This window comes from Stegostoma tigrinum, chromosome 28, assembly GCF_030684315.1.
Source record: "Stegostoma tigrinum isolate sSteTig4 chromosome 28, sSteTig4.hap1, whole genome shotgun sequence".
Lineage (NCBI taxonomy): Eukaryota > Metazoa > Chordata > Chondrichthyes > Orectolobiformes > Stegostomatidae > Stegostoma > Stegostoma tigrinum.
Genome location: NC_081381.1, coordinates 48,134,012 through 48,155,488, shown reverse-complemented (window position 1 = coordinate 48,155,488; position 21,477 = coordinate 48,134,012). Strand labels below are relative to the sequence as shown.

Here is a 21,477-nt window from a genome sequence, read left to right as displayed (position 1 = left end):
CTTCTATTGTAACAGACTCCTGCCTTCACAGCCCATCATCTCCTAACCCACTTTCAGTCCTCACTGAGGGACCACGATAATTTTTGATCCTTGGAATGGGGCTCACAGTGGTAAAGTTTGGGAACTGACAAAAGGGTCACCCAGGAAACATCTAGTGGTCGAGTATATGATAAGTGGTTTCTGATAACCAATGTTTGCCCTTGGTATCATGAAAGTGTAAAGAAGCAAGGAGGATCATTTGTTAGGAATATTTTACTTATACACCAGAACCTAACGGTGGGATTCCCAAGGTTAGCACAGTAAGTCATTCGGCTTCTTGTGCTTCTGCTGAGTTATGAAAAATACGAAACAAAATCCTAGAACGGATGATGATTACAAGATAGATAATCTGGTGAAAACCAATTTTTGGAAAATTATTTCCATAATTTCAACATAATTTTAGTTTGTTAAAGATCCAATAGACCCTTCTGATCCGTAGATTTCATTTGTGAAGTGAAAATTTCATCCTGCACACAATTAATCCTGTAATCGCACAACTGCCAACTGTAAGTGTTGGGTTCTCATGTCTATCATTCTGTGGGCCAATATCCCAGTGAGTTTCCTTTCAGAGGTCCTTAACCTGTATTTAGCATTGAACTAACAGGGACTGATATCATCCCATTTAAGCAAGCCTTTCAGCAAGTCGTCAGCACTAAATATGTAGCTACAAATTGTGAATTGACAATCAATAAACCAACATGCATAAATGTCTCATACTTACAAAAAGATTCAGAGCAAATAAATCGTATTCTGTAATCCTCACAGCTCCCATCTTCTTGCTCTGCGTTTACACAAGTGAAGCCAGTAGAAATGCTGCATCTGTTTAACATGGAATAACTGCGTGTAATAATTTAACCAGTAAACAAACTCATACTTTTAAAATTAAGTAATATAATCAAAATCGGACGCTGAGAATAATTGTTTACTCAGGGATATTGTCTCCAGTGCCTGACACAGGAACTCCTGTTGTTGTCTCCACTTCACAGGCAATCAGGTTACTGCAGATCTGATTAGGAAATTCTTTTCGTAGACTCACAAGATCTTCAGAATCGCCTGTGCCTGATGGGTTATCTCGATCAAACCACTGGGTTTTGCAGCTGCCTGAATCATGTAATGAACATAAAGCTAAGTGTGAGGAATATTGTTGAAGATGAAATTGAAGGTTTTGACTTAAAGTAAGACAAACAGAAAAAGTAGTGACTATGATCTTCTCTCTGCTTGATCTAAATGAAATGCAATTACATGGAATAATCATTGGTTTCTGAGAAAACCTAATTAAAAGGGATGAAATCAAAGATTTTGTGTCAGAAAATCTTCCTGATTCTTGTGAAAGAATTTTTTTGGTTTTATGTGGAAAGACACAAAGTTAAAAAGACACATCTTAAGATTTGTGCGGAGCATTTGTAAAAATGTCGATGAATTAATCAAGTAAATAGTTTTAAACAGGAATATATCGTTGGGAATATAGATACATGGCTGCAGGGTGACTAGGGATAGAAACTGAATGTTCAGGATTATTCTTTCAGGGAAAGAAGGAGAGATAGCATTGCCAGTTAAAGACAAAATTAACACAGCTGATAGAAATGATATTAGCTCGAGTGAAGTGGAACTTATATTGGTAGAACTCAGAAACACTAAGGTGCAGAAAACAATAAAAGGGTGTTGTATACAAACCTGCAAAAAGTTGTGATAACATTAAGTAGGGTATTGAACAGGAAAGGAGAAACACAAACAGGAAGGGTACAGCTGTAGTTATAAGACCAAATGAAATAGGAACAGGAGTAGACTGTTCAGGCCCTCAAGCCTGCTCCGCCATTCAACAGTATCATGGCTGATTCCTCACACTCACTTTCCTGCACTTTTCTCATAACCCTTGATTCCCTGACAGATCAAGAATCTATCTGTCTCCACCTTAAATGTACTCAAAGAATCTGACTCTGGAGCTCTCTGTGGTAAGGTGTTCCAAAGACTCACAACTCCCTAAGAGAAGAAATGCTTCCTCAACTCAGTCTTAAACTGGTGCCCCTTAGTTCTGAAATTCTGTTGTCTGTTCCTAAACTCGTCCATGCGTGGACACATCCTTTAAACATTTACCCTGTCAAGCTCTTTAAGAATCCTACATGTTCCAATGAGATTACCTCCCATTCTTCTAAACTCCAGGTAGAGTAGAATCCCAACCTGTTTAGGCCTTGCTCATAAGTATATCCATCCATACCAGGGATCATCCAAGTGAACCTTGTCTGAACTGCATCCAATGGAATGATACCTCTTTACGTAAGGGGACTGCAATAATTGATCATTCCTGTCTGGTATAAAAATGAAACAATGGGCCAGCAATGATAAACAAAGGAAATTAGGGATAGCATTAGATCTGAGGAAAAGGCAGATAAATTGGCCAAAACAAGCACAAGGCATGAAGATTAGGAATTGTTTGGATTTTAACAGAAAGATGACAAAGAGATTCATTAAGAGAGGGAAAATAGAGTATCGAAGTAAACTTGTGGGGAAAATACAATGTAATAGCTTTTATAAGTGTGTGAAGAGAAAAAGATTAGTGGAGACAAATGTAGCCCCCCTCTAGTGACAAACAGGGGAAGTTATAACGAAGTACAGGTCAATTAAATATATTTATTTTGATTGTGTTTTCACAAAGGAGGACACAAATAACATCTCAAGAATGTTGGGCTACACAGGGTTTAGTCAGATGTAGGAACTGAACAAAATCAGTATTAGTGGGGAAATAATTTGGAGAAAGTAATGGGATTGAGGGCCAATAAAGGTCTAGGGTCTGATAATCTACATCCCAGAATACTGAAGGAAGTGGCCCAAGAAACAGTGGATGCATTATTGGTTGTCTTTCAAGATTCTATTGACTTTGGAGCAGCTCCTACAGACTACAAAGTAGCTATTGCAACTCCTCTATTTAAACAAAGGAGGTAGAGAGAAAACGGAACTATAGATGTAACATTGGGAATAAGTAAGATGCCAGATTCTAGGAAAAAAAACTTAATAGCACAGCACTTCGAAACCAGTGACAGTATCAGACATAGTAGAAACTGCAGATGCTGGAGAATCTGAGATAACAATGTATAGGGTCCAGGCCCAAAACTCATGCAGAAACAGGGTCAATGTGCAAACTCCACACAGACAGTTGCCTGAGGGTGGAATCGACCTGGGTCCCTGTGAGGCAGCAGTGCTAACCACTGGGTAACAGTGCCGCACATGTAAAATTAAAACACATGGATTGGAATAGTGTACTGACATGGAAAAAGAATTGGTTGGCAGTGACTAGTCGGCTACCACAGAGGCCAGAGCTTGGATAGTGATTTAGATGAGGGATTTAATACAATATCTCAAAAGTGCAGATGTCATAAAGCTAGCTAGGAGAGTGAAGAGGATGCAGAGATGTTTCAACGTGATTTGAACACAGAACATAGAACATTACAGCACAGTATAGGCCCTTCGGCCCATGACGTTGTGTCGAACTTTTATCCTAAACCTAAGGTCCATCTAACCTCCACCCCTACCTGATGCTATCATCCATATACCTAACAGCTGCTTAAATGCCCCTAATGAGGTTGACTCCACTACCCCCGCTGGCAATGCACATGTTGAGTGAATGGGCAAATGCATGACAGATGAGGTAATGTGAGGTTATCCACATTGGTAGCAAAAACAGGAAGGCAGATTATTATCTGCATGGCAATAAATTGGGAAAGGGGAAGATGCAACAAGACTTGGGTGTCTTCACACATCAGTTGCTGAAAGTACGCATGCAGGAACAGCAGGCAATGAAGAAGGCTGCTGCACCAAATGGGATGTTGGCCTTCATAGAAAAAGAACTTGTGTGCAGGAACAAGGATGTCTTGCTGCAATTATACATGGCCTTGGTGAGACAAGACCTGGAGAATTATGAGTAACCATTTCTGAAGAAGGGTCCCGACCCGACATGTCAACTTTCCTGCTCCTCTGATGCTGTCTGGCCTGCTGTGTTCCTCTAGCTCCACACTCTGTTATCTGGCTCCAGCATCGGCAGTTCCTACTATCTCTGCGTAGCCCTGGTCTCCTTGTCTGGGGAAAGATGTTCTGGTTATGGAGGAAGGGCAATGAAGGTTTACCAGACTGATTCATAAGATACAGTCATATTTATAGACTGACAGAGTTGTACAGTGTACAAAAAGCCCTTCGGCCCATCGAGTTCGCACTGACAATAACTGTCGCTAAAGGGACACTAATCCCAATTTTTCCTGCACTTGTCCCATATCCTTGAATGTTAAGATATTTCAAATGCTCTTCCAAACACATTTCTTTAAAGGTTGTAAGGTTTCCAGCCTCCACTACCTTCCCAGGCAGTGTATTCCAGATTCATACCAACTGCTGAGTGAAAAAGCTTTTTCTCCAAATCCCCTCTGAATCTCTTGCCCCTTACCCTAAAATAATGCCCTCTGGTGATTAAACATTCAACCGAGGGGACAGCTGCTCTCTGTTCACCTTTTCCACACCTCTCATAATCTTAAACACCTCAATCATGTCCTCCCTCAGTCTTCTCTGCTCTAAAGAAAACAATCCAAGCCTATTTAGTCTCTCCTTATCCTCAATTTCTCCATTCCAAGCAACATCCTGGTGAATCTCCTCTGTAACCCCTCTATTGCTATCACATCCTTCCAGAACTGCACATAGTAGTCCACATAGTGACCAGAACTGCACATAGTAGTCCAGCAATGGCATAAGCAATGCTCTGTATAACTCCAACATTGTCTCCTTGCTCTTGTAATCAACATCACGACTGATGAAAGCTAGTATCCCATTTGCCTTCTCAACTATCTTATTCATATGCTCTGTCAACTTCAGGAATTCGTGAATCATTACCCCAAGTTCCCTCTGTTCCGTTAAACTATTCAGTGTTTCACCACTCACTAAATACTCCCCCATCTTGATGTTTCTTTACAAGTGCATCTTATCAAGGTTAATTACTATCTGCCAATGGACTGAACTGTAGGACTGACATGTGAAGAGAGACTGGAACAGATAGGACTACATTCACTTAAGTTTAAAGGAATGAGGAAGAGTCTCATAGACAACTATAACATTCTAACAGTGTAAATGCAGGAAGGATGTTCATGATATGCAACGAGTCCTGAACTAGAGGTCAATCTAAGTCATTTAGGACAGGGGGTGGTCACCTGTCTCATCAGCCTGGAGCAGAAGATGGTCTTTGACAGGATATCGCACACCTATATGTGTATGGAGCTTTTTGCCAAGTCCATCAGGAAGAATGTGAGGCTGAGAGGGGTAACTATTCCAGGCAATAGAAGCCTGCACATCAAAGCTACCCTTCATGGATGACTTGATCATTTTCTGTTCAGATCAACTGTCAATGTGCAGACTCATAAGCATCTGTGACCAGTTCAGACCAGCCTCAGGTGCAAAAGTACATTGTGGCAAGAGCAAGGCCTTGTTCTTTAAGAACTGTGCTAACTAATTCTTTACCCCTTCATTGTCAGGCTTGGTACGGCAACTGCTATGCCCAGTACTGTAAGAACTAGGTAACGTTGTGAACACAGCCTAGGCCATCATGTAAGCCAACCTTCTGTCCCCTGACTCCATCTACATTTCTTGCTGCTGCAGAAAGGCAGCCAATATCATCAAACACCCCTTTCATCCCCAATGTAATCTCTTCCAAACTTTTCCGTCAGGCAGAAGACACAAAAGATTAAACACATGAGCTAACAAGTTCAAAAGCAGCTCCTTCCCCACTGTTATTAGGCTTCTGAATGGACCTCTCAAATTTCAAATGTCAGGTTGATCTTGCTTTTTGTGCACCTTCTTTGCAGCCTTAACTTGTATTCCCTGTTGTGTTCAATCAGCCTTTGATCTTTGTATGCTATGATCACCATGTGCTGCATGCAAAACAGAATTTTTCACTGTACATAGGGACATGTGACAATGATAAATTAAAGCAAAATCAGAACCTTGACGCCAGATTACCTGAAGCTGCTGGTTTGGAGGGGAAGAGCTGTGAGCTAAAACTTGAGAAGTATATTGCCAGGTGAGGCAGAAACTAGGCAGATGGGAAAAGAATGTGGTCATCATATGAGCTACTTATGGTGTTGTATGTGGTGCAGGTCTGGACTATTCTCCGAATCTGTGTCACTACAGTCCCCCAAGCCATCTTCCTCTATCTCTGGTGATCAAAGATGGACTGTGCCCGCAGGAAAACAATGTATAAAGCTCTAGATAAAGGGAGAAGGATCTACCCAACACCATCCTCATTCTGCTGGCCACTTCTGTGCAGTGGCCCTCAGTACACAATCACCAAATTTCACTGAATGCTGAGATTCACCAATCTCCAGTGTTACAAACGATGGATGGGGCTGTGGAACACTCATAGTTGGACTGTTCTATATCACCTGTCACCCGTGGAACAATTTACAAATAAAAACACCTTTGACCACAAATCCAGTGGTCTGGCAGTGGTCAGCACATAACGTCCTGGAGAAGGAGAGGACTGAACTTGTCAGTGATTCCCTGAGCCTTTTGATTCTGCTCCACCATTTAATGAGATCACAGTTGATCTGACAGTCCTCAACTTCATCTTCCTACCTTATTTCCATAACCCTTCCAGGGAAAAAAAAATCAGATCACACTAACTGGCTGCGAAAACAACAGATTCTCTTTGTCTCACCACAGATTCTTTTTGCTAAATACCTTAAATGTTTATGCCCTTCGGAAACTGACCCTCCAGCAGCTTGAAACCATCTTCCCTTATAACATTATCAAAATGCATTCTGATTTTGAAGATGTAATAAATCTTGACTTCAATGTTCTGTGTGCATGTGCAACGTTTGGTGTTTCATTGCACAACTGAATTTCCTCATCCCAGGTACCTTTTGCTCAATCTCTACATCATCTTCAAGGCGTTCATATACTTTCCAAGGTGGGCTACCAAAAACTAAACGTTTTTTATATCTTTCAGTGTATACCAAAAATGCATCAGTGAATTTGAAAGTAGTCTTTCAAAGGTGAAAACTAGTGTAATCTAATACATTAAAGTAAAAGACTCCATCACTTACAAAAAGATGGAGGGCAGGTAAATTGTATTCTATAATCTTCACAGCTTTCATCATTTTGTTCAGCATTCTCACAGGTAAATCCTGCAGATGTGCTGCACCTGTTTAATGCAGAGTGGTAAAAAATTATCATGCAATTAAAAAATCTATTCATATTTGTTGAGTGACAATAACAGATTACAATGGTAGGGATCAATGTTTACTGAGGGATGTTGTCTGTGGTGCTTGAGGCTGGAATTCCTGATGCTGTGTCCACTGCACAGGCAATTGGATTTCTGCAGATCTGTCCAGGATACAGTTTTCGGAGATTCACAAGATCTTCACAATCGCCATCTCGTGGTTGGTTATTGCAGTCAAACCAACGGGTTTTGCAGTTGCCTGATTAAAGGAATAACAAAATCAACATTGAAAATGTTCTGAAGATGAATCTGACAGAATTGTAAAAATATCCAGTGCCGGAGAGGCCACTTAGCCTGTAGTGCTTGTACTAGTTCTTGGAAAGAGGCTGTCATTCTCAGTCCCAAATCTTTCCATTTTATCTGTAATTATGTATTGTCATTATATTATTAATTTAGGCTGGATAGGCTGGGATTTTTTCACTGGATTGTAGGAAGTTAAAGGATGACCTTTTAGAGGTTTATCATAGAATCACTACACTGTGGAAACAGGCCTTTCAGCCCATTGTGTCTACAGTGACCCTCTGAAGAGCATCCCATCCAGATCCAAGCCCCTGCCCTATAACGATGCATTTCCCATGATTAATCCACCTTAGTCTGCACACCCCTGGACATTTGAGGCAATTTAGCATGGCCAATCCACCTCACCTGCACACCTTTGGACTATGGGAGGAAACTGGAGCATCTGGAGAAAACTATGCTGACATGGGAGGAATTTGCAAACTCCACACAGACAGTTGCCCGAAGCTGTAATCAAACGTGGGTCGCTGGTACTGTGAGGCAGCAGTGCCAGCCACTGAGTTACCATGCCACGCTTATAAAGTCATAAGGGATGCAAATAAAGTGAATAGCAAAGGTCTTTTCAATAGGGGGCATATTTTTGAGGTGAGAGGAGAAAAATTTTAAAAGGATATGAGGGCAACTTTTTAAAACAGAAAATGGTTACTGTGTGGAATGAACTACCAGTGGAAGTGAAGGATGCAGGTACAGTCACAACATTTAAAGACATTTGGATAAGTACATAATAGGAAAGGCTTGGAGGGATAAGGGCCCAATGCAAGTAGGTGAGATTAGTTTAGTTTGGAACATGGTTGGTGTGGACTGAAGGATCTGGTTCCACAATATATGACTCTATGTAAGTTCTCAACCGCAATCAAGGACTTGTTGAAGTCATTTATAAAAACATTTTTTGTTTCCCGACAACATTCACGGGAGGCATTCACAAGGGTATCAACATCCTTTAAACCCTTGCCAAGTAATTCGCTGAGCTCCTCATGAATGATTTCTTTAGTAGTTGGTCACCAAATGACTATGTATGACCAGCCATTCTCGCCTCTGACTGGAAGAGCCGTAAATCTTCCGTTTCACCACAGGCAACTAGAGGATTTCACCCAAGTGAATCAAATGACAAAATTAGAGATGATCTGCAGGGCAAATGAGAAATAGGAATGGAACCAGAAACAAAAAGATGTGTGTCCAGCAGAAGTGTAAATGGCAAAACATTGAGTGCAGATCACTCAAAAACAAAATGCTCAAAAAAGCTTGGACGCAGAGGTTGGAATTGGAAATATTTGAACTCAATAAATCTGAAGGGCAGAAAATAGCTGCTCCTCTTCAAGCAATTATTAAGCTTCACTGGATCAGTATGGAAGGCAAAGGTGAGACAATTCAGCGTAAGATGGGGAATTAAAATAACAGGTCACTCACCATCCTTAAATGGAACTATACTGCTATTCCTTCACTGTTGCTGTCTCAAATCTGGGAACTCCTTCCCTAATTGTGCTGTGGATGTTCCTCCATAACAAGGATTACAGCAGTTCCAGAAAGCAGCTCACCTACCGTCTTCTCAACAGCAGTTAGAGATGAGAAATAAATGTTGGCTCAGCCAGCAAAAGCCACATTATTAAAATGGAAGCTGCAATGCAATTTCCTAATCTAATTTAAAAATATCATGGATGGTGGAAATCTGAAATTAAGAAAAAAAGTGCTGGAGAAACACTGCCTATCTGGCTACATATCTGTAGAGAGAAAGACAATTAACAACTCAAGTCCATACATTTTGTGTCCTAGTGTGAAGGAATCATCACGATAGAATTGATGAAACTGAAATATGCATAGGAAAACATCAATATCCCCTCTCCAGTGGTTGAGGAAAAACTCCCCATAGAAGAGGAAGCAACTCTTACTCACTCAAGTTTCACCAGTAAGACAATCTCACATGCTGCATTCAATGTTCAACCAGTCACAAATCTGAAATCATGCTTTTCACATTTACTGCATACTTAATTTAAACAGTACACTTCATTTTGGTGAGGTTGCCTTTAAATAAGCATCTATCATATGCAAATATATTTAAAAAATGGCTCCTAATACTTGCCATCAGGAAGTGTGATCCACTGTCCATCTACGCCAATTCAATTTCAAAGTTTCATCCTGCTGTCTGGAAGCTTACTATTGGTGTCCCACATAATTGAATGACTGGCCTGATTCATTGCCTGCTCCTCAGAGTTGCACAAAATTCTGCCCAATATTTCATTTTACTCTCCTTTAATCTACCCTATATAGAGTCTGCCTTTTTCTCCCCCATCTACCCACCCAACTCAAGGACTACAATGGTTCAAGAAAGTCAGAAGTCATGCAGCAGCAGGTTACAGTCCTTAGCTTTGTGTGAAATCATAAGCTATCGGAGTGCTCCTCCTTCGTCAGGTGAAGTGGAGGTGTGCTTCCCTCCACTTCATCTGATGAAGGAGCAGTGCTCCAAAAGCTTGTGATTTCAAATAAACCTGCTGGACTATAACTTAGTGTTGTGTCACTTCTGATTTTGTCCACCCCTGTCCAACACCAGCTCCTCCACAATATGGTTTAAGAAGATAGCACACCACTACCTTCTCCAGGGTGACTAAAGTTGGACAATAAATTCTGGCCCAGCTAGTGGCAGCCATATACTCTTAAATGAATATTAAAAAGAAAATGTTTTATCCTGGTCATGACACTGCTCAAAGTCAAGTGGCAATCAATTTTTCCCAGTGGAACATTATATATTGACAGAAATAAAAGTTTTGACAGAAATATAATCATAAGAAGGTGTTTTCTGGCATAGAACTTGCTGACAAAAGAAGAATATTTTGTTGAAGCTTTTGTATTGCACTCATCAGGACAACTTGCAAGAAAATCAGTTTAAATGAAAAGAACATTTACATTGAATGCAAAGGCAACATGATTGGTTAACAAACGGCCTCTGTTTGGCAGGTAGTTTTGTTACGGATAATTCACATAAATAATATATAACATAGTAGCTTATTTACAGATAAGAATGAGAGGATATATATGCACTGCATAGATCAGATTAAGACATAGTGGGTTAACATAAACATTTTGTATGTGCTCAAGGGTTCCAACGACATTGAAATAGTGACATCTACACTGTAATTACTTCAAAAGAAAGCTAGTAAAAAGTTGCAAGATAATAAAATGTGAGGCTGGATGAACACAGCAGGCCAAGCAGCATCTCAGGAGCACAAAAGCTGACGTTTCGGGCCTAGACCCTTCATCAGAGAGGGGGATGGGGAGAGGGAACTGGAATAAATAGGGAGAGAGGGGGAGGCGGACCGAAGATGGAGAGAAAAGAAGATAGGTGGACAGAGTATAGGTGGGGAGGTAGGGAGGGGATAGGTCAGTCCAGGGAAGACGGACAGGTCAAGGAGGTGGGATGAGGTTAGTAGGTAGCTGGGGGTGCGGCTTGGGGTGGGAGGAAGGGATGGGTGAGAGGAAGAGCCGGTTAGGGAGACAGAGACAGGTTGGACTGGTTTTGGGATGCAGTGGGTGGGAGGGAAGAGCTGGGCTGGTTGTGTGGTGCAGTGGGGGGAGGGGACGAACTAGGCTGGTTTAGGGATGCAGTAGGGGAAGGGGAGATTTTGAAACTGGTGAAGTCCACATTGATACCATATGGCTGCAGGGTTCCCAGGCGGAATATGAGTTGCTGTTCCTGCTGGACAAGTCAGTAACGACTTATCTTTTGAAACTTTGTCAGATTCTGGTGATATAATAGGACAGCATCATTTCATTTCCAAAGGACGATACTTTTCTTTGAACTCAATGCCTCCTGCAATATCATAAATAATTGTGATTAGAAACTCTGAGTACTGAGTCCTTTCTGTTCTTTTCGGTGTTCACGGATTTTGCAGGCCACTGGCAAGACTGGTTTTTATGACCATCTTCAATTGCCCTTGCACTTAAACTTTGCTAAAGTAGGTCCTCAAAGTTTCTGCGTGCCTTTACTAACAAGGTTCTCAATATTGAATGTTGCAATAATCTACCAAGAGCCTGAAATCATCTTCATATTAAAACAAAATATCAGTTCACAGAAAACTATTGTTTCAAATTGGAATCTAACAGACAATAAATCAACCTCTGACAGATCTTCATTACTTACAAAAAGACTCAGGGCAGGTAAATCTTATTCTGTAATCTTCACAGCTCCCATCTTCCTGCTCTGCATTCACACAGGCAAATCCGGTTGAAATGTTGCACCTGTCCCATACAGAATAGTAGGATGTGATATATGGTGTCCAAAACAATTCATGCTTTCTGAAGTAGTGATAACACCAAAATAGGATAAGAGCAATTAATATTTACTCAGGAATATTGTCTCCAGTGTTTGAGGCTGGAACCCCTGATACCGTCTCCACTTCACAGGCTATCGGGTTACTGCAGATTTGCTCAGGAAATTCATTTCGCAGATTGGCAAGATCTTCAGAATCACCCTGGTCCAATGGGTTATCACGGTCAAACCACTGCGTTTTGCAGTTGCCTGAATCATGGAACAAATGTAAAGCCAACCGTGAGGGATGCTTTAAAGATGTTTTTAATTTAATGGACAACAAATAAAGTATCAACTGTTTGTACTTTCTCTGCTGAAGACCAAGTTAAAATGTAAATGTTTTATTATTGACTTCAACCTGTGGTTGCTCAGACAGCCTAGTTAAAATGGATAAAATTGTAGTATGAGAAATCCTTCCTGAATCCTGTTAAAGAGTTTTGTGTTTTTCCTTGACTGGAAGTTACCGCTGCTTTGGGAACTTTCACATTCAGTATAAGCATCAGCAACACTCAGGTCAGTTGCAGCTTACATTGGATAGGAATTAATAATCTGTTTGTTCCCACCCAAAATGCGACGTCACTTCCAAAATTAATCCTCCTACAGTGGTTCAATATACCACTGCACTGTTACATGAAGGTCCTTCTGTGCAATATTGTACAATCATAGTTCAATTCTAATCAGGCACTGAAGTTACATTATGTCAAAATACAATTTTGATTGTTCAACTCTATTTCAAATTGGAAGCCAAGAATGAATAAAATCAACTTCTTACAAAAATCTAATACTTACAAAAAGATGCTGGGCAGATAAATCGTATCCTGTAATCTTCACAACTCCCATCTTCTTGCTCTGCATTCACACAAGCAAATCCAGCTGAAATGTTGCACCTGTTTAATACAGAATAGGAGCATGTGTTAATGTATATGTTTGAATCAATCGTTTAAAGTGAATTAATGGTATCAAAATACGATGAGAGGAATCATTATTTACTCAGGGATGTTATCACCAGTGGTTGAAGCTGGAACTCCTGATGTTGTCTCCACTTCACAGGCAGTCGGGTTACTACAAATCTGATCCGGATATTCTTTTCGCAGATTCTCAAGATCTTCATAATCGCCAGTTACTGATGGGTTATCGCGATCAAACCACTGCGTTTTGCAGTTGCCTGATTCATGCAAAGTATATGTTATTTGCACTATTTCTAAAGATGCATATGAAGATATGATATGCTAGCTGTAGTGAAGTAGCTTTAATATTCGCCTACTAAAATTTACCTAACTGTACAAACTTACATAGAATCACAATAAAGTTCAAAGAATGGTTCAAAGAAACCCAATTCCCATACTTGTCTGCTGAAGGTCGGAGGCAGAATTAAGATCATCACACTGGCCAAAGTGGAAATCCGGGACCAGTGTTAAAATTACAGCCGCCTGGGCCTCTAGGCTAGAGAATGCCGAGCACCCTGCCAGCCTTTGCAATACCAGGGGCCACGTCAAAATTAGAAACTTTTATTGGTAGATGGACAGGTACATGTCTCTGTGACCCTAGTCATAGAGATGGACAGTCCTAACTCTCCATACCTCAGCTTCTGGATCCAGGTGTGAGCACGCAATGGTATCAAGCCTCTCCGTTATGGGTGTGACAGTCCAAGTGGGATGACATCCAGTGGAAAGTGAGGAAGGAGACCAGTCCGCAGAATTTGTGAGGGATACTAGAAGCTTAATGCACTCCCTTATAATTTTGATTGGGAAGTTTGATTTGATATCATGAGGCTATATTAGTAAAATTGTCCATTTTAGCTCCATTTTTGCAGCAGCAGTGGGAGCGCTGAGAGCTAGGACCAGGGGCCTGCCATGAAGGTAAGTTCTTCATTTCGGCAGCAAAGCTGAGTGGGAGCAGTCGAATTGCACTCTGGGAAGGTGAGTGAACTGATATATTTGGGTAGTGGCTAAACACAAGACACTACATATGTTGTGTCTCCCACCCACCCTCTTCCTCTGACCAAAAGAAAAACTCAGTGGTGCGTTAAGAAGGTAAGGCTTCTCTTTTTCATTTTTTGATCGTGTAGAGCAATTTGGTAAAACATGTCTCATTTAATTTGTCTAGTATTTGCTATTATAGTATGACGAAATTAAGCTTAAGAGTAAAAATGGCAGGAGATCCCAGACCCATGTGATGCTCTTCTTGCTAAATGTGGGAGCTCAGGGATGCGGCTGATGTCCCTGGCTCCTGCATGTGCAGGAAATGTATCCAGCTGCAGCTCTTGTTAGACGACGTGACAGCTCTGGAGCTGCAGATGGACTCACTTTGGAGCATCCACGGTGCTGAGGGAGTCGTGGATAGCGCGTTCAGCAAATTGGTCACACTGCGGATTAAGATTACTGAGGGAGAAAGGGAATGGGTGACCAAAAAGCAGAGAAAAAGCAGGAAAGCAATGCAAGTCATCTCCCTCCAAAAAAGATATACCGTTTTGGATACTGTTAGGGGAGATGGCTCATTGGGGAAGGCAGCAGGAATAGTCAGGTTCATGGCACTGTGGCTGGCTCTGCTGCACAGAGGGCAGGATAAAGAGTGGAAGGGCCATAGTCAGAGGGCATTCAGTTGTAAGGGGAGTGGATAGGTGGTTCTGTGTTCGAAAACCAGACTCCCGAATGGTATAACTAGGTGTAAAACTGGATGAACACAGCAGGCCAAGCAGCATCAGAGGAGCAGGAAAGCTGATGTTTCGGGTCGAGGCCCTTCTTCAGAAAACTACCTATTAATTCCCAAATGGTATGTTGTCCCCCAGGTGCACAGGTCAGCGATGTCTCAGATTGACTGCAGGACATTCTGAAGCAAGAGGGTGAACAGTCAGCGGTCGTGATGCATACAGGCACCAATGATATAGGTAATAACGGGATGAAGTCCTACAAGCAGAATGTAGAGAGTTAGGAACCGAGTCAAAAAGTAGGACTTCAGAGGTAGTAATCTCAGGATTGCGACCAGTGCCATGTGCTAGTCAGAGTAGAAATGAAAAAATAGGCAGGATTGAGACAGGGTGCAGGAGGAGCTGATCAGATTTTTGGGGCATTGGGACCAGTTCTGGGGGAGGTGCGACTATTATAAATCATATGGTCTACACCTGGACAGGACTGGAACCAATATCCGAGGGGGTGCTTTTGCTAACGGTGTTGGCGAGGGTTTAAACTAATGTGGCAGGGGAATGGGAACCAAATGAGAAGGTTAGTGGTCAGTAAGGAGGTAGTAACTAAAGCCTGTAAGGAACCAGATAATGAAGTCAGGGTGACTAAGGGGAAGAGTAGGCAGAGAGCAGATGATGAATGCAAAGGGACAGGTGGCCTGAGGTACACTTGTTTTAATGTGAGAAGTGTGGTAGGTAAGGCAGATGAACTTAGGGCATGGATTAGTACCTGGGAGTATGATGTTATTGCTGTTACTGAGACGTGATTGAGGGAAGGGCAAGATTGGCAACTAAATATTCCAGGATATAGATGCTTCTGACAGGATAGAGAGGGCGGTAAAAGGGGTGGAGGAGTTGCATTACTGGTCAAAGAGGATATCACAGCTGTGCTGAAGGAGGGCACTATGGAGGACTCGAGCAGTGAGGCAAAATGGGCAGAGCTAAGAAATAGGGAGAGTGTGGTTACAAAGTTGGGGCTGTACTACAGTCCTCCCAACAGCGAATGTGAGTTAGAAGTACAAATATGTGGACAGATTATGGAAAGATGCAGGAGCAACAGGGTGGTGGTGATGAGAGATTTTAATTTTCCCAACATGAGCTAGGATTCACTTAGTGTTAGGGGTTTAGATGGAGCAGAATTTGTAAGGAGAATTGAGGAGGGTTTTCTAGAGCAGTATGTCAATATTCCAACTTGGGAAGGGGCCATACTGGATGTGGTGTTGGAGACTGAGCCCAGCCAGGTGGGTAAAGTTTCAGTCGTGGATTGCTTTGGGAACAGTGATCACAATTCTACAAGTTTTAGAATACTGATGGTAAGGAGCCAAAGAAAATGAGTGAGATTCTTAATGAGTACTTTGCCTCGGTTTTCACCAAACAGAGGGACATGACGGATGTTGAGGTTAGGGATAGATGTTTGATTACTCTCGGTCAAGTTGGCATAAGGATGTGGGAAAGTGTTGGGTATTCTGAAAGACATTAGGGTGGACAAGTCCCTAGTTCTGGATGGGATCTATCCCAGGTTTCTGAGGGAAGTGAGAGAGGAAATAACTGGGGCCTCAACAGATACCTTTGCAGCATCCTTGAGCACGGGTGAGGTCCAGAGGAATGAAGAATTGCTAATGTTGTCCCCTTGTTTAAGAGAGATCGCAAGGATAATCCAGGTAATTATAGACCGGTGAGCCTGACGTCATGATGGGGAAGCTGCTGGAGAAGACACTGGGGGGTAGAATCTATTTACATTTGGAAGAGAATAGGCTTTTTTTGTGATAGGCAGCATGGTTTTATGCAGGGAAGGTCATGTCTTACCAACTTGATAGAATTCTTCAAGGAAGTGACAAAGTTGATAGATGAGGGAAGGGCTATAGATGTCATATACATGGACTTTAGTAAGGCATTTGATAAGGTTCCCCATAGTAAGCTGATGGAGAAAGTGAGGTTGCATGGGGTCCAGGGTGTATTAGCTAGATGGATAGAGAACTGGCTGGACAACAAGAGACAGAGAGTTGTAGCGGAAGGGAGTTTCTCAAAATGGACAACTAAGACCAGTGGTGTTCCACAAGGAACCGTGTTGGGACCACTGTTGTTTGTGATACACATAAATGATCTGGAGGAAGGTACAGATGGTCTGATTAGCAAGTTTGCAGATGACACTAAGATTGGTGGAATAGCAGATAGTGAAGGGGACTGTCAGAGAATATAGCAGAATATGGATAGATTGGAGAGTTGGGCGGAGAAAAGGCAGCTGGATGATCAAAGACATCTCGGAAATGATTGCCAGACTACTCAGACCTCTTGGCATCATGACAGCCCACAAACCCACCAACACACTAAAACAGCAGCTAATGAACTTAAAAGACCCTATACAGACAACAAGCAAAACGAACGTTATTTACAACATACCTTGCAAGAACTGTGACAAACACTACATTGGACAAACAGACAGAAAGCTAGCCACCAGGGTACATGAACATCAACTAGCCAAAAAAAGACATGACCTACTATCACTAGCATCCTTACATACAGATGAGGAAGGACACCACTTTGATTGGGACAACACATCCATCCTAGGACAAGCCAAACAGAGACACGCACGAGAATTCTAGAAGCATGGCATTCCAATCAGAACTCCATCAACAAACACATTGATTTGGAACCCATCTACCACCCTCTGAGAAAAAGAACAGGAAATGACATCAACAATGCAGGAAATGACATCAACACAGGAAATGACATCACCAACCCAAGAAAACCTAAACACATAAATAGAAAGCGGGACATAACACCAGCGCTTCACCGGAGGCTCACTGATGATGTTACCTAGAATGGTGACGAAATGTCTGAAAATGAACCTTCCAGCTCAGTGAGCAAACTTACATCCAGAACCTTACCCTGAGCTACAAATCTTCTCAAAACTCGCCAAGGCAGATGGAGTTCAATCCAGGCAAATGCGAGGTGATGCATTTTGAAAGACCCAATTCAAGAGCGAACTATACAGTGAATGGAAAAGCCCTGTGGAAAATTGATGCACAGAGAGATCTGGGCATTCAGGACCATTCTACCCTTAAAATGGCAACGTAGGTCGATTGAGTGGTTGATTGAAGGCATCCAGTATGATTTAATTCATTGGACGGGGTATTGAGTACAAGAGTTGCCAAGACATGTTACAGTTGTAAAGGACTTTGGTTCGACCACATTTGGAATACTGTGTACAGTTCTGGTCGCCATTTTACCAAAAGGATGTGGATGCTTTGGAGAGGGTGCATTAATTGTGATTTCCCTCCACAGATGTTGTCAGATTTGCTGTGCTTTCCAGCAGTTTCTGTTTTTTGTTTCTGATTTAAAGCACCCACAGTTACTTCGGTTTTTGTTTGGCCTTATTTAACTCCTGGTTGTTGAGGGTAAGTGGCCAGGAATCATCTGGCTTCCTAACTGGCCAGATTGATAAGCCATTTGTTGACACCACAGGGCATAACATGACTTGTTGTAACAAGCTTAATATTACTTTCAAAATGCCACTTTCTGCTGGTTTGGAAAATCTATGTTCGGTTTGTGTCTTTGGATCTGGGTCATCTATGACCACTTCATGCACCATCCAACCACAGTCATCTTCATTTGGGAAAGCCAGATATACACTTCACAATAGATTCTCATACCCCTGGACCACCAGACATGTCTGTGCGTTTAACCCAAATTTCCTCAATAAGACCATTCACTAACCACACCTACAGTAGCAACTAGACCTGAGACTATGGTGAATCAATCCCCAAAGCACCAGTATTTTACCATCTTAGATATTAGTAACAGATTTTAGGAGTGTCAGTACAAATTTGCTTTTACAATTCAAAGTCAAAAATATACTTGGGCTTATTTACCTCAAGGGTTTTACATTTCTCCTTCGACTTTCTATCAGAGACAAGTTCAGAGGTTTGATGGTTTTTCATTACCTGAGGGCTGATTCAATATGTTGATTTCTTCCCTCAAAACAAACACTGGGGAGAATATCTCCAGCTCCTCAGTGAGCTGCTAGCCCTCCTCATCTCTTTTTTGAGTCATAAAGTTAATTCTAAGACATCCCAGTTTTGAAATCCAAAGTTACATCTTTAGGATCTGCAGTATGTAAGAATTTAAGAAAAAAGTATTGAAACAACATTACAATTACTCCTTCCCACTGATGTAAAATGCCTCTGGTCCTTTTTTGGATTAGTGGGATATTGCCAGAACCTTTTTAGTAATTTCACTTCCAAAGCCTCTTCATTGCCAGATCTTGTAAAAGCCCCATGGGTTTTGACTTAGCCACACACTCCTACCATTTCGAAACTGAAACAAGAACTAACCAAGGCTCCAGCTTTTGCTCTGGAAGTCATTGCAACAGACTTCACTGTCTCAGCCATCCTCTTGCAGCAGCACAAGAGACTCTAGCCAAATGCGTGTGTATCCTTGCTCCCGTACGGTGAGAGTTTTCGGTCTGTGAGTGACATGTTTTAGTAATTTTTGGGGCGGTATAGCATTTGGCATCTGTAATTCGTCTGAGCTCGTTAACGGTTCTCACCAAACATGTACTCATCCAGTTGTCACTGGACAGGCAAATCAAGGATGAGACTATTAACTAAAATCTCATAGCCCAATGGATTCTGATGCTGCAGTGTCAAGGTATTACAGTCACACATAATCAAGGTCCCCATCTTCCTTGCTGATAATCTCAGTTACAATGGTGAGCTCTAAGAATGTTAGGTATTGGCAGAAATGATCCCAAGGGACCATTTGTGCCAAAACAAAAAGGTGGGAAGCATGGGCATGGGAATAAAATTATCGAGCAGACCCTGAACAGTTTCGTTGATGCATCTTGTACGGCGAGGACAGAAGCAGGTAAACAAGATGTGACATTTACATAGTAGGCCACCAAGGTGCACTGCTAGCAGAGACAGCTTTAAAGCTGCCAACTAAAGTGAGCACTCAGACTATCAAGTTAACAGCAGTAGTGTATTTGGTTAGACACCCTGACAAGCTTTCTACACCAGCAGATATATCTTCGGACAGCATGTACACAGGGAACAGCTGAACTAATTTCTTGCCACTATGAGAAGCAAGAGGCTTTGAATCAGAAGACGATAAACCTTTATCAACTGTAGCCCTCTTAAAATACATTTTCCAAGGACAAGAATATGGTACAACTGTAGTAGAAGTGTACAATAAAATCTTCCCCTGCTGGGAATATATGAGCAGATGAAATGCAAAGTTAGTTGCAGGAGAAGGAAAATGATGGCAACCCTCATTGATGTAGAGGCCTCCTCTACATCGGTGCAACCAAGATAGTAGGAACTGCCGATGCTGGAGAATCTGAGATAGCTCGGTATGAAGCTGGATGGACAGAAGCAGCATCAGAGGGGCAGGAAAGTTGACTTTTTGGGTCGGGACCCTTCTTCAAATGTTGGTTTTTATGCAGAAGATAGGGTGGAGGGAGGGGGAAGATGTAAATGATATGTGCGGATACGGCCCAGACAGACAGAGAACAATTGGACAAACAAAGGAGCGAACAACTATCTGTGATAGCATAGTCTGCCATTACGTACTATCTATTGTTAGCGACCAAAAGTCTTCATTAACAGCTGTTCACCTTCCTAGCCAGATCACTGTCCACTCCTTTATCTGTCCAACTGTTCTTCTCTCTCTTTGGACTCTATTGTTTATTCCTTACCCACTCCCCCCACCCTATCTTCTGCATATAAATCAACATTTTGTGAGCTACCATCAGTTCTGAGGAAGGTTTTTTGGACCTGAAATGTTAGCTGATTTCTCTTCACAGATGCTGCCAGGCCTGTCGAGCTTTTCCAGCAACTTCTGTTTATCTTTCTGATTTACGGTATCTGAAGTTCTTTTGGTTTCTATGGGATATAAATACACGCTGGTAAATATTAACACTTTTAGCAAGTGGGTTGAAGCATTTTCCACTGAACTAATACAGTCAAGATACCAACCACTATACCAATGCAGCAGGTATTTGTCAGATGGAGACTACATGTAGCACTGAGTCTGACCAGGGTGCTCATTTCACTATCCAGGGCATACAAAATGTAATAGCTTTATAAATCTGAAATTCCACATCGAATACCATCTCAGTTTAGTGGTATGGTAGAAAGAATGAATAGAATACTGAAAGGCATGATCTGGAAAACCATTCAATAGAATAATTCTACATGCTTTTTGATCCTACCCATTGTGTTAATGCTGGTATGTAATACTGTATCAAGTTCCACAGGTTTTCCCCTCACGTCCTGATATCAGGACTTCCCACAACAGGAAATGAAGCTCTTCTGAGATTCATCTTCTCAGAACCAGAATGTGTCACTCATGAGAAAGCTGTGCAGGCTACTAGGCAATGTCCAGCTTTTATAAACAGCAGCAGTAGTTAAAATGAGATAGAGGAAAATATGTAGTATGGTGTATTTTGATGGCAGGGCGAAGTTTGTCAAATACAATATAGAATATCTTGGACCATCCTCGACAATAGATGAGTCCATGAGTTTATAAGGTTTTGCTACACTCCTGTAAAATGGGTAGTATTGTGTAAAACAATTAAAATGATTTGAACAACTGACTAACTATCAGAGCTAACAAGGTGTTGTGCTGGATGAACACAGCAGAACATGCAGCATCAGCTGAGCAGGAAGGCTGACGTTTCGGACCTAGACCTTTCTTTAAAAAATGGACTACTATCTCTGAATAACTATCAGCATCACGTGTAGATGGACACATGTGGAATGCCATCTCCAGCTCCTATCCCTATGTCACTGCCTAAAGTACCACAGGCAGGTCAGGTTGAGGGAGTTGGGCAAAGGGCGCAACCATAGCAGATGTCTCAGCACTGGGGGAACAGGCAAAATCTCAGCCAAGTATTAATTTCTCCAACCTGGC

The 21,477-nt window shown here is 41.8% G+C and overlaps 1 protein-coding gene across 3 annotated transcripts in view; it reads right to left on the bottom strand.

The window, feature by feature from the left end:
* The window catches only part of si:dkey-205h13.2 (uncharacterized), a 156,220-nt gene that overhangs the window by 73,427 nt on the left and 61,316 nt on the right, over positions 1-21,477 (bottom strand). For all 3 annotated transcript variants that reach the window (XM_059638018.1, XM_059638017.1, XM_059638019.1), the window contains 8 exons: positions 12,876-13,050; positions 12,675-12,772; positions 11,921-12,095; positions 11,718-11,815; positions 7,313-7,487; positions 7,113-7,210; positions 966-1,140; positions 761-858 (listed from right to left, as the gene is read on the bottom strand). In XM_059638018.1, the coding sequence (XP_059494001.1) occupies positions 761-858; positions 966-1,140; positions 7,113-7,210; positions 7,313-7,487; positions 11,718-11,815; positions 11,921-12,095; positions 12,675-12,772; positions 12,876-13,050 (1,092 nt within the window). The remainder of the gene's footprint in view (positions 1-760; positions 859-965; positions 1,141-7,112; positions 7,211-7,312; positions 7,488-11,717; positions 11,816-11,920; positions 12,096-12,674; positions 12,773-12,875; positions 13,051-21,477) is intronic.